General features: G+C 42.6%; 2 protein-coding genes across 7 annotated transcripts in view; one reads left to right on the forward strand and one right to left on the reverse strand.

Moving 5' to 3' along the window:
• Window positions 1-350: 350 nt before the first annotated feature.
• TRMT6 (tRNA methyltransferase 6 non-catalytic subunit) lies at window positions 351-10685 on the reverse strand. Of its 4 annotated transcripts, XM_082359876.1 has the most exons (11): window positions 10399-10685; window positions 7730-7857; window positions 6162-6271; window positions 5518-5609; window positions 5304-5387; window positions 4914-5038; window positions 3789-4147; window positions 3309-3394; window positions 2557-2659; window positions 2368-2454; window positions 351-1069 (listed from the first exon to the last, which is right to left on the reverse strand). In XM_082359876.1, the coding sequence occupies exons 1-11, from the start codon at window positions 10524-10526 to the stop codon at window positions 860-862; spliced, it is 1512 nt and encodes a 503-aa protein (XP_082216002.1). In that variant the 5' UTR covers window positions 10527-10685; the 3' UTR covers window positions 351-859. The 4 variants fall into 4 exon arrangements, with proteins under 4 accessions (XP_082216002.1, XP_082216003.1, XP_082216004.1 ...); XM_082359877.1 differs by lacking the exon at window positions 7730-7857; XM_082359878.1 differs by lacking the exons at window positions 6162-6271; window positions 7730-7857 and having other exon boundaries at window positions 10399-10537.
• A 102-nt stretch (window positions 10686-10787) lies between these two features.
• The window catches only part of MCM8 (minichromosome maintenance 8 homologous recombination repair factor), a 42973-nt gene continuing 41694 nt past the window's right edge, over window positions 10788-12066 (forward strand). The window contains exon 1 of one of the 3 annotated variants that reach the window (XR_014235617.1): window positions 10788-11109. The gene's annotated coding sequence lies outside the window, so the exon portion shown is untranslated. The remainder of the gene's footprint in view (window positions 11110-12066) is intronic. The other 2 variants (XM_082359873.1, XM_082359874.1) reach the window with 2 other exon arrangements.

Genomic DNA, 12066 nt, shown 5'->3' on the forward strand with positions numbered 1-12066 from the left:
AGGACTGGTCTAAGCCCTGCACTAAACTTTGTTACAGTTCATATGGACAGTGTGTTCTGTCTGTCTCCATGTGGATGTGTGTGCACATATAAATATATGTATGTATACGCATATACCAACATCCATATACATGTATCTATCTATCTCCATAAGTCTCTGGGGAGGGAAAAAACCATTTGTTTCCTTTAATAGTACACAAAAATTCTAGTCACTTTATTTGGAACAAAGAATGAGAGTACTGGCAAATTAATTCAAAAAAGTACCCTACAACACCTTTCTACTGACAAAAACAGCAGTAAAATAAATACTCAGAGCTTTTCTACATCATCAACTATTAAAATAATAGAATATAAAATTTTTAAAAGTTTATTCCACTGGAGGGAAAAGGGTGAACATTTTTGGTACTGTAAGTCTCACACACATTCATATTGCTTAGGTTGAAGAGAACATAATGAACAGAGGAAATTTCTTCCACAAATTCCTTCGTTTCAGTACTCAAGTTTCACTGATGGTGTGTTATTCCACTTGGCTTAACATATAAACAAAGTTTTGTATAAATATATTTCTTTGATCTCTAAATTCTCAAGATATTTGCGCAGAGCACTAAAAGTACTTAAGAAGATTTTTGTGAAATAAACACAATTGGCTATATACCAGTCTACTGCTTACCCCAGGCTTGGGTATTCTGGCTCGAGGTTTTGACAGACGGAACCAATCTGTGTCAGAGGTGGACAAAAGGCTTACTTGTCCTTCCCACGAACAGGGGTATAGACATGTTCTCATTCTTAGGATATGAAAACACAATTAGTAATGGCATTTAAAGTTTACTTACTAACTGCATAATGTCTGAGAACAAAAATCAGAGCAATTTTTGAAAGGTTGAGTCAGACTCTGGGCACTTCCGTTTTTTAGCTGCTGGCTCTTCAGTCTTGTGTGATTCTAAAGTGCTGGTGCTGGATTTGAGACTGGGGTCTGCTTTAAGGTTGTCCATGGCAACAGTGAAGCCTGAGAGAAGGTACCCCCCACCTCCACTCATCAGTAGTTTGGGATGACTTCGATCTGGCAAAACCTAATCAAGACAGAAAGACAGACATTCATGTTTTCCTAAGCAGATAAAGCCATGTTAACAATACACATGCCAGAAATGAGAATTTAAACGACACAGATTCGCCTGAAGAGCGACCAATTTAATCAGACCAATTCCTAAGGAGGTCCATCTTTCACATGACAGTGCAGATAAAAGCGCAGAAATTCGTTTAAGTGATTTTCTTTTGAAATATAAAACTGAAACCATTTCTCTTAAACCTGAAGCAAGTTTCTGGTGGTGAAAGGGCAACTGGTTTGTGTAGTGCTCTGGGTCTGGTTTTCTCCCTCTTTCTTCATGGTCAACAGTGGAGCTGGGTCCATGGAGAAGTAGCTACTGGACATATACCCAGAGCCTTCCTTCTCCAACACTCTATTAATTCTGTCAAAAATTCTTCTCTCCTGTTCCCAGAGCTAAATAAGATGACTACCATGAAGCACAGGGTTTCCCAGGTCTGCAGAGTGTCCTGGATTAAGTAAGATGTCCAGGAAGCAGGGCAGGGCCTGTGACAGCCATGGAGGTGCACCCCCAGATCTCTAAGAGGGAACTGGCTGTGAGCTGAAGCAACAGAAAGCCTCTAGCTGCTGCTTCTTTGAGATTCACACCCAGGGAGGCTATTCCAAGTTGATAACTGAGCATGGGTACCACAACTGGACCATTTCTGTCCAACACAGAACTCCTTTAATGGGCAATTTTTGTTCTGGGGTTCCTCGTCATCCTGGCTGAGACTTTCTCAGAGCAGCACTGCATGCCCTTCCTCCCCTCCCATCGTTCCTCCCACTTGTCACAGGCATCAGACCTGTATCATGGTCTGACAACTCTCCTTGCCTAATCCCGCTCCCTCTTATCTTTCACAGGCATTTCTCTTACACTTTTAATTCTGTCTTCGCATATACATTCCAGAGGACCTGAACTGACACGGAGCCCACCAGGAACTCTCGAACACTTGCTGCAAAGACATCCCAGCAGAAAGGAAAGGGTCACTTTCTTGTCAGCCTAGGGATTTTGCTATTATCAGTTATTCCCTCTACAGTGATCTCAAACCACAGTCGTTTGCATTTTAAATGTCTCTGGACTCAGGTATCTGAGTAATAGACCATGACGTGAAAAAAGAAAAAAGGGTCAGGAAAGGTCAGGGCACTTTCTCTGAGTTACAGACGTGAGACTCTTTCATCTCTATAGATAGAAACAGGGAGATCCCTATTTAACAGCTTCTGGCACTACTGTGCAGAGCCAGCGACCCAGGAGAGCAGCTCCCAGGGACTGGCTGTGAGAACACATACCTGGTAATTTCTAAGCCAGGTTTCAGACAGCCTGAGATTGATGACCCCTCCTCTTTCCCGCAGTTTTGTGTAGCATTCCAACAGAGGCTAAAGGCATAAACAGAGTTTTGTTAATAATTATTTTGAGGGTGCAATTTGAGAAACAACATTCAGATGCAAGAATTCCTGTCCACTCTGTTTCAGTATTACCTCTTTATATTGACAGTAGACCACGAACGGCCTTGAAGGAGCCACAAAGTCCAGCAAAGACAGCAGCAGTGGAGTGGGATGGAAACGACTAGCTACAATTAAACTGCAAGGAAAATGTTAGACAAATTATTTCTCTATGTCCCCAAAGCAGAGCATAGGTTTTAAAATGCATTTAAAATATCACGTATTTATTTGCATGACTCACACAAGGAAGCACTTTAAATACAACATTCTAGAGATTCCAACAATAAAATCATGAGCTATTACTTTCTAGGAAACACAAACTGGATTATAAACTCTCGTGGTGCTTGGCAACTCTAAGTGGCCAACTTAGAGTTGGCAACTCTAATAACAGTCTTGATTTTAAAAAAAATCTGGAAGCAAATCCAACATTGTAATACTGGCTTTGCAGATACCTGAATCTGCCTTTCCTGTCAGGTTTTCCTTAGCCCATGCCCTTAGGCAGTATCACATCAACTGGAATGCCCCCCAACCTGCACCTAGCAGGACTACACAGCCCAATCTGATGTACCATCATTGGAGAAATTTCAATTTCTTCTAAAACTCTGAAATCAGCATAATCAATTTCCCATCTCTGCCAGATGCAGCCTCCTTTCTTTAAAAACCCAAGACAGAATCATCATGTTTGCCCTCACTACAACCAAAATAGACAAGCAGACAGAGAACACTAATCTGCTTGAAGCAGAGCCCACGAGCACCAAGATGTCGCCTGTGTTCTTTCATCAACACACCCGTCTGCGTTTCTTTCACTCAGCAGAGCAGCAGCTTCTAAATGTCTTTTCTTCTGCTCTTCTTGTCTCCTCTGCTTTTCCTGAATCTTCAAGAAGAAAAATAAGATACCAACATACTGAGGTCATTCAGTCGGGTTTATGGAAACACTGGTCTGTCAAAACATTTTAACAATATTTATCAACTTGGACTAAGGCAACAGAAGGAGATCATTTATAAGGAAGCTGAAAACACATAAGAGAGCCCTTTGGTCATAAAACCACCATGCAGCCACCTATACAATGCTTCTGTATCCTAAAGCTCCATCCCAAAGATTAAATCACACGTGTGTACACTCACACACACTTTTTCTCTGTCTGTTTTGATATCTGTTATCTTGGGAGCTGATGCTCCAAAGCCAAATCAAATCTCAGGGCTTACATGAAGTTAAATGAAGCCCTGAGGAAGATATTGAGGGTAGTGGGAACTCTTAACATTCTTACATAATCCTTTTTGTTTCCTCTCTCTTTAGGCTCTTTAGAGTCTGGATCTTGAGATACAATTTCCATTGTTTCTTGTTCTTCTGGGTGATTGCTCTCTGGGGCCTCTGGCATGCTGTCTTCGTTCTCTTGCTCTGAAGTCTGTTTTTCCTCCAGTGTACCATTACTTTCTTCAACCGAAGCACTGTCTTTTGGCTCTGAAGATAACATCTCAGCAGAAAATGTTCCATTTAAGAGACTGTCCACTTGGTTGAGGGGGAATTCATAAAGACCACTGAGGAAAGATTTTGGAAATCCAAAACATGCTGTTGCTGCCCGAACAGGTCCACCTCCAGGGTACAGCTGAATAATGGAGCCAAAACCTGAACAGACAAAAGAAACAAATATCTGCTCAATGGAGGTGGCTCTAGACTATGCAACCCTCGGGGTACTCCACAGTAAGGAGACTGAAGGTCTCTCTGCTTTACGCTGTTCAGAGGTTGAAGGTGATGCACCTCCTCTGGGGGTCCATCTGGAGTCCATGCATATTCCCAGTGGGGGTAACATAATTCTAAACAGGTACACAGGAAGTCTTAAAGAAGTGTACCCCCCTTGACACTACAGTAAAACCCTGTGATCATACAAATTTTGTATGTCACATGATTGGTGATTGGTTCTCAGCATCCCCCAAGTCCAATCTCTAAACAGGGCAGTTAAAAGTTCTTATCTTCAATGGGGTCATAAAAAGGGCAGTTAAATCAGGCTGTGTTGTACTCTTCTAGTACAGAATACATCCCTAGTATTCTTCCCACCCTATACTCTCAATTCAGGCCAATAAAATGAGCACCAGCTATCCAAGAGTTTAACTGAAATCACGGTCCTGGAGGTCCTAGCCAGTCACAGGCTTCAGAACCATCTCCACTGACACAGAAGCTGGAAAGGACACTGCGTCGGGAGTGCCAGCACAGCTCAGGCTGGGAGATGTGGGCTACGGAGGAAGGTCCCAGAGACTGGAGCTGTGCAGGCACACCCAAGTCATTTCATTCGCTTCCAGTAACTCAACCTCACTTTCCATGAGTTTGAATATTTTAGACCCCTCGACTCAAATTATGGTAGGGTTTTAATGAACTTGAAAACCTTAAATCTTACCTCCCATTCGTTCCATCATTGCACCCAGCACCAAGCCTGCACATGTTTCCATCACAATCATTTTATTGCCAGCACGGATATTTCCCAATGTCAGCATCTGGGCTAGTGTATCGTATCTCATGTGGCTAAGGAAAAAAAATGATTCATTCATTTATAGCTAAGCAAAGTCTGCTATTTTAATCATAATTTTTCAAGTTTTGTTTGTTTCATAAAAATGATGTTGATAAGATTATTGATTGCTTTGGAGGCAATAGTAAAAAAGGACTTACAATTTATGAAGTAGGAGGACACTTTATGCAGATGAGCAAGATTTTCATTTTACTTAAAATCATGACTTTCTTAAAGATATACTTTCCCCCAATTATACTTTTGAAAGGAAACAAAGCGTACTTAATTTTTCCAGGTTCTCTTGCATAATACATAACTGAAAGAATGCGGGTGGATGGCTTCACAACAGTAATCATGGCTTCATATCTGGGGGAAGGAAAAACAGAACATCAGTTTTAAAAAGCTAGTTTAAAAATACTTTATTTTTAATAATATATTTCATAAATCTATAAAAAGATTTTATATTTTCATTTTTTTAAAAACAAAAATTACTTACTTCTTTTTCTTCTTTTTTATATATTTATCTTGAGCAAATTCTGTCTTGTCTCGGAATGTTGTACTATTTTCAATTAATTGCTGAACTATTTCCTATAAGAAAAGGAGCAAGCAGATTTCCTGAAACTTTATTTTCACAGCACAGATAACTTCAAAGGTTTCTTACCCCAGAATGTATCCAAAGGTCTGATTCTCCAGGCCCTTTTCCACAGAAGTCCAAATGGGTGAACTTTGTATTTTTATACTCTATCTAGAATTTGTATTAAAATGTAAGTACTTTAAACTCCATTTAAATCAAAGTAAAAGAACAGACATATACAATAAAGGGAGAAAAGAGGTAAAGAAAACTGTCAGTCCTGAAGACACTGGCTGAAAACATTAATGAAAATGAACAAAGTTAAGCTCTGAGATGCACTAAATTATCAAATTCCCTTTTGCTAACACTATTAGTAATGTCATTCACTTACATTCCTGCCTGTAAGAAACAAAATCTTTGATATACTGAATTGCAATATACACTTCAAGCTATTTTTAACAGAAGTGTACAGTATTTTTACATTTTACCTTAGGAGAAGTCTGCTTTAAAATGCAAGCAATTTCCTAAATACCAAATGAAAACAAAACAAAAAATCCTTTGAATTTTACCTCGCCTTTAATGCCTTTGTCCTTTAAAGCTTTTATGTCATCTTGAGTAAGTTTCTGAGATTTCCCATCATCAATTATATTTCGATTATCAGTGCCCGCTTCTTTGGTCTCTAAGGAAGAAAATTGCTCTATGACACGTATGATCTGAAATTATTTAAAAATCTTTCCTATTCTAAGTTCGTATCCACATCCAGCCCATCAGCCACTTAAATCTGGCCTTCCAGTTCCACTGCCCCCACCCCAATCCACTATCCTTTCTTGTCACGACTACTCCAAGCCACTCACTCATATTCTTGTTCCCGCTCTTGTCCCCTTACAATCTACCTGACACCAAAGTTCTCTTTTTAAAATGCAAATTGGCTCATCTATTCCAACGCACAAAACCACAGTGGTTTCCAGTAGCAATTCAAAGATGATCCGCAAGGTTGTATATGACCTGGCCCCTGGCTACCTTTCCAGGGCTCATTTCTCAACCCCTGTACTCAGCCACATTGCCCTTCTTTCTGTTCCTTAGACACAGCAGCATGGTCTCAATGCGGGGCTTTGGCACTTGCTGCTCCCTCTGTCTGGAACGCTCTTGTGACATCTCCAAGTGGGTGGATCCTTTCCATTACTCAGGGCTGAGCTCACCATCTCAGCCAAGTTTCACATCTTTCAATCAGCCTTCAGTACACCTCCCTGCTTTATCATCTGCACAGCACACATCACCACCTGAAATTATGCTGTTTGCTTATTTTTGGTGTCCCCCACTGCTAAATAAATTTTATGGGATAGTCTATCTAAGGAACTGCTGAAATTGCACTGCTTAATCATGTCTGGAACATATCTGGTGCTTAATAAAAACACGAATGTTGATTTAAAAGTATTTAATAAACTGGTTTGAACCAGAACTTCAATAGTGTTTTAATTATTTAATTAAGTATTTTAATTTTATTAATAAAATATTTAAGCACATTTATTTTGATAAAAATTTAAGTATTTAATTTTAATTAGCAATAATACTAAAATTATGGGGTCGTTACTCTAACAGGCAAGGCACTGTTAAGAACTTCCTATGTGTCATATGATTGAACACTCACTACAGCTTGGGCATTAAACATGTTTATGGCCCTATTTTACCGATGAGAATATAAAACTTAGAGAAACTAAATAACTAGGTCAAGGTTACAAAGTAAGTGATGAAGCTGGAACTTAAACCTAGTCAGTTGAATTCAAAGCCAGATCTCTTATCCTTACCCTATATGCTAACTACCTCAAGAGCTGGTAACTTCTAGACACCAACAGGGCTCCACACCCACTCTTACAATGAAGCTGCAAGGATTCATGGCATCAAATACCTGGCCCAAGGTCGAAGAGCTGGTTAATGATGGGCAGGAGTCAGAACCCAGGTATCTCAAAGCCAAAGGCAGACCCTAATTCATTCCACCAAGCTACAGTTCTTAGATTATGAGTTTAGATTTCTCTGGGGACAGCCTGGGCTAGCATTCTAGAATTAATTCGAGTTGACAGGTTTCTGAGTAGCCAGCTCAAGAGCATCTATTTCATACATCCTAAGTAGTACAGTGCACCTGAAGTAGGCTCTTCCTTCTTCTTCTTAGGCTGAAGACTTCCTCCACTGGTAACTTCAAATGTGGTTCCATAACTATGGCCAATGACGTTATCCAGATAGAACCACTGTTTTTCAAAAGTTACTTTTCTGGGGAAGAAATGCAATCAATTAGCTGAATCTCATTTGTATTCAGTACAGGAACGATTCGTTCAACCTAGGTTATTTCATAATCAGTCTCTCTAAAGGATGATCAGCAGCATTATCTCTGACCATGAACCGACAAATGAACTAGAGAGGATCGGGTTGGGGCCAGAAACACAAAACACTGCACAAAATTAATAAAGAAGCCACAAAAACACTGAATTTGGAATGAGAAACAAAGACAGAAGACATTCCTCTTCTGAGGCATTGGTCTGGCTCCAATTTGCACTGTTTGACAGGATGTCCAAACTCGCAGACTTTGGATTTCCTGAGTAGCAAGATTGCCATGCCACTGAGACACACACTGTGACGCCTCTTGTAACTTACACAAGAAAATCTCAAAACTGAACAATCATTGGGATGACAGGGATTTAACAAATTCCCTGGCCTAACTGGCCATTTTCTTTGAAAATCATCCAGGAAAAGCAAATGATATATACATATGAACATTATTGACAATCTACACATTTGTAAACAGTGCCTAACACTGATGAGGCTCTACTGAGGCCCAGGCAATCTTAGCTTTTCCCATTACCCAGATTTTTGTCTTCTTACAATTTAAAAGGGAAATCCCACAAAAACAAAAAACTTTCCTTTCAAAAGACAAAAACTAACACCCACTGAGTGTCAATCAGGGGTTAGGTAGTATGTGCCAGGTGTTTCATACTTTTTGATTTAATTCTCAATTATGTAATCCTGGGACACAGCTCTTTCCAGATGAGCAAACTTGAAACTGAGGGAAAAGTGTCTTGCCCAAGATTCAGTTACACAGTAGGAGCTGGGATTCAAATCCAAGTCTGCCTGACCTAAAAGACTGGTTCTTTCCACTGCACCACACGGTCTATCCAGCAAAGAACAAATGGATCTCGGGAAGCCCTGCTTAGCTTCAGGACATGGCCCATATCAACAGAACTCTGAATTCTGAAAGATGTACACTGGTTAACTTTCTTTATGCCCCATCCTACACCTTCTCTTTCTTTCTCTGTGCCCCAAGAGGCCGACCATGACAGAATGCACAGACCACATCACACAGGCTCCCTTGCTGAAGGCTTCCCACAATTCTAGACCCTTGGATGCATCACCAGTCTCTACTGGTTCTCTAAACCTTGTCACATCTCTGTATGTGTATGTGTCACATCTTCATTAAGTCTCCTTAATTGAACCACCTGAGTGAATTTCTCCAAGGTCCTAAGTATCCAGGCAGGGCCAATTCTTGCTCTTTGCTGGGCCCTCAGTGATTAACACATAACAGACACTCTAAATATTTGCTGACATGAATCCCCTCAGAGAAGCTGAAACTCAGCTCAGCCCAGATGTGTACCCTCCCCTGCCTCATCCTTTGAGTAGCCCAGTGCTAGCAAAACACTGTGTCTGAGCTGGGTTGGGTTTACCCTCTGGCAGCTGGTCTGATATGCAAAGAAGGGTATGTCACTCAAACTGATTGGCCTGACAGGAGGTCACTGCCCTAGTCAGGAAAGTGGGACCCAGTCAGAAGGACATGGAGCCACACCTTCCTTGGAGAAGAGGGGGATGTGCAGAGTCTGCTCACAGAGGCAGGATTGCTTCTGCTCAACCAGATGAGTGCAGCCCCGAGGAAAGAGTGAAGGGAGAGTCTGGCCTGGGATGTAGTTGAGCTCAAAGAGTCATTTTCTAAACAAAATGGAAACTAATGCTATGGCTTCTGCCAAGAAAACTGTTGAAAAGTGTTTCAAAATAAATGTCTAAAGAATACTTTTTAGAAATAAAGGTGTTACTGTCTGTCTCCTTGGGAACGAAAAGCTCTTATCTAAAAGAGCACATTTGTAAGAAGCACACTCAAACAACCACATCTCACGATAAAGCAACTTAAAAGGACAATACGAGAAGGAAAAACCAAAGGTTCACCTGCACATGGAATCGTTCATCGAACATATAACCTAAGGACTTTGCTGCACTGCTATACTTCAATTAAAAAGCTTAAATAATTAGTATTAGCACTTTACACATTTCTAATCAGAAATTCTGAAAAGAAAAAAGCACTCGTTTCAAGAATACAAAATAAAGTTGTGATGAGGGGGGCTCTGGGAGGCAAGAATGAGACTAGAGAGTGAAGGGTGGGTTCTGTGAGAAGACAGGAGAGACGAACTCAAAACCTGGGGAAAGAACCCCAGGACAGGGGGTGGGGTGGGGGCCTGGAGAGAGGGGCGGAGCACCTGAGGGCCAAGAATGGGAAAAGGACCGTGGAAAGAGTAAGTGAGATGCTTAAGATAGAGGGCCAGTATGAGATCACGGAGGGGGGTTCTGTAGGAAGACAGAGGAGTGAGGGAGATCTCGAGGGCCAAGGATGGGATTCTGGGGGCAAAGGCCTCTGTGGGAAGATCCGAGAGGAGATGACGAGAGAGGACTGGGAATCCAGAATGGATTGGGAATCCAAGAATGGAACCCTGGAGGGAGAGGGTGTCCAGAAGATGGGGGCGGAGAACCCCTAAGGCCAGCGACCTGACTTACTTTCTCCGCTGGACTTGCACTGCTTTAAACACATCTTCCCGTTTCAGCACCACGAAGTCGCCGTCGCGGATGCGGTGGTCCCCGGGATGCGGTGGCCGTGGGCCCGGTTGCTCCTCAGAGCCCTCCATGACGCTCAGCCGGCCTCCAAGCTCCGCAGCGTCTCTCCAGTTCCCCGCGCTCTGCCCCTGGCCCTGGGCTGTAGCCGCTAGCAGCCTCACCTCCCACAAACCAAGAAGACTCAAAGCCCTCCGACCGGCACCGCCCCCACGTGCTGCGCGCCGCTTCCGCTTTCTGGTAAGAACCTCAGGACAGCTTCCGGGAGCCTCAAGGCTTCCGTCAGGCCAATCTTCTTGATTGGCTGCCCTCCGTCACGCCCCTCCGGTCTCGCCGCAGCTTCGGGCGGAAGTTGCGTCACAGAAGCGCCAAAAAAGAACTTGGAAAACTGGGCTTTGGTTAGCCGTGCTGTTGTGGCGCCCTGCTCTAGACGTTTTCCGGCTCCCCTGTGCGGCCTCGGTGGAGAAGCTGAGGTCCCCAAGCCGCTCCTACAGACGAGCTTCGATCCCGCGCGGGGACGTCAGGAGAGCTGAGGGTGAAGAGTCTGCGGGGCTTGGGCAGGGTCACCTGAGGAGCTCGGACCGCGGAGTCTCCTCTCTGCCCCGTCGTGCTTCCCCCCATGAACTAAGAGAGTTTTGGGACCTCCATCTTTTGCAAGTAAGAACTTAGTCTTGAGGAGACGTAAATGAAGTGGGGTATTTAACCAAGCATAGAAGCCCGACGGGTGGCTTTTACCCATTCTCCAGTCCTACCTCTTGCATTTATGTTGGAATTTTTACTACTTGTTCTCACCATATTACCTCGTTTGAAAAAGATACGGCACGTAGCATTGTCGAAGGAGCACTTCATCTTGGGAATGTGGAGACGAAGTTTGAGCTCAGTACTGTCAACAGACAACTTTTATCTTGATCAGTTCGCTTAATTTCTCTGGTCTTCAGTTTCTTAACGTATGGTGTGGTCTAGATGATTATCAAAGCCCTGTTAGTGCCCATAACATGAACTTGTTATTAACTTATTTACGAATTTAAATCGCTTTAAATAAAGATGCGGATACTCTGTCTTGTAATGAATTGCACTACAGTCTATGGATATATTCTTATTTATTTTTATCCTTAGGATATGAACTATTTTCTTTTATTGAGGTATAGTTGATTTATAATGTTATGTTAGTTTCAGGTGTACAACATAGTGATTCAATTTTTATAGATTATACTTCATTTAAATTTTTTTGGGGGGGCTGTGTCGGGTCTTAGTTGCGGTGCGAGGGCTCTTCGTTGTGGTGCGCAGGCTTCTCTCTAGTTGTGGCGTGCGTGTTTTCTCTTCTTTTCAGTTGTGGCGCGCGGGTTCCAGAGCGTGTGGGCTGTGTAGTTTGCGGCATGCAGGCTCTCTAGTTGAGGTGCGCGAACTCAGTAGTTGTGGCGTGGGGGCTTAGTTGCCCCGCGCCATGTGGAATCTTTGTTCCCTGACCAGGGATCGAACCCGCGTCCCCTGCCTTGGAAGGCAGATTCTTTACCCTGGGCCACCAGGGAAGTCCCTATTTTTAATTTCTTGAGGAAGCTCCACACTGTTTTCCATACTGGCTGCACCAATTTACATTCCCACCAACAGTGTACT

The sequence above is a fragment of the Balaenoptera borealis genome (genome assembly GCF_965194805.1).
Source record: "Balaenoptera borealis genome assembly, chromosome: 16".
NCBI lineage: Eukaryota > Metazoa > Chordata > Mammalia > Artiodactyla > Balaenopteridae > Balaenoptera > Balaenoptera borealis.

Excerpts from the sequence above, each read along its gene's own strand:
- TRMT6 (XM_082359876.1), bottom strand. The coding sequence starts at position 10,526 with ATGGAGGGCTCTGAGGAGCAACCGGGCCCACGGCCACCGCATCCCGGG. Across the intron at positions 3,395-3,788 it reads GAGGAAACAAAAAGGATTAT|ATTCAGGAAAAGCAGAGGAG; the intron begins GTAAGAATGTTA and ends TTCTTCTTGAAG. Across the intron at positions 1,070-2,367 it reads CCTGGCTTAGAAATTACCAG|GTTTTGCCAGATCGAAGTCA; the intron begins GTATGTGTTCTC and ends TGTCTTGATTAG.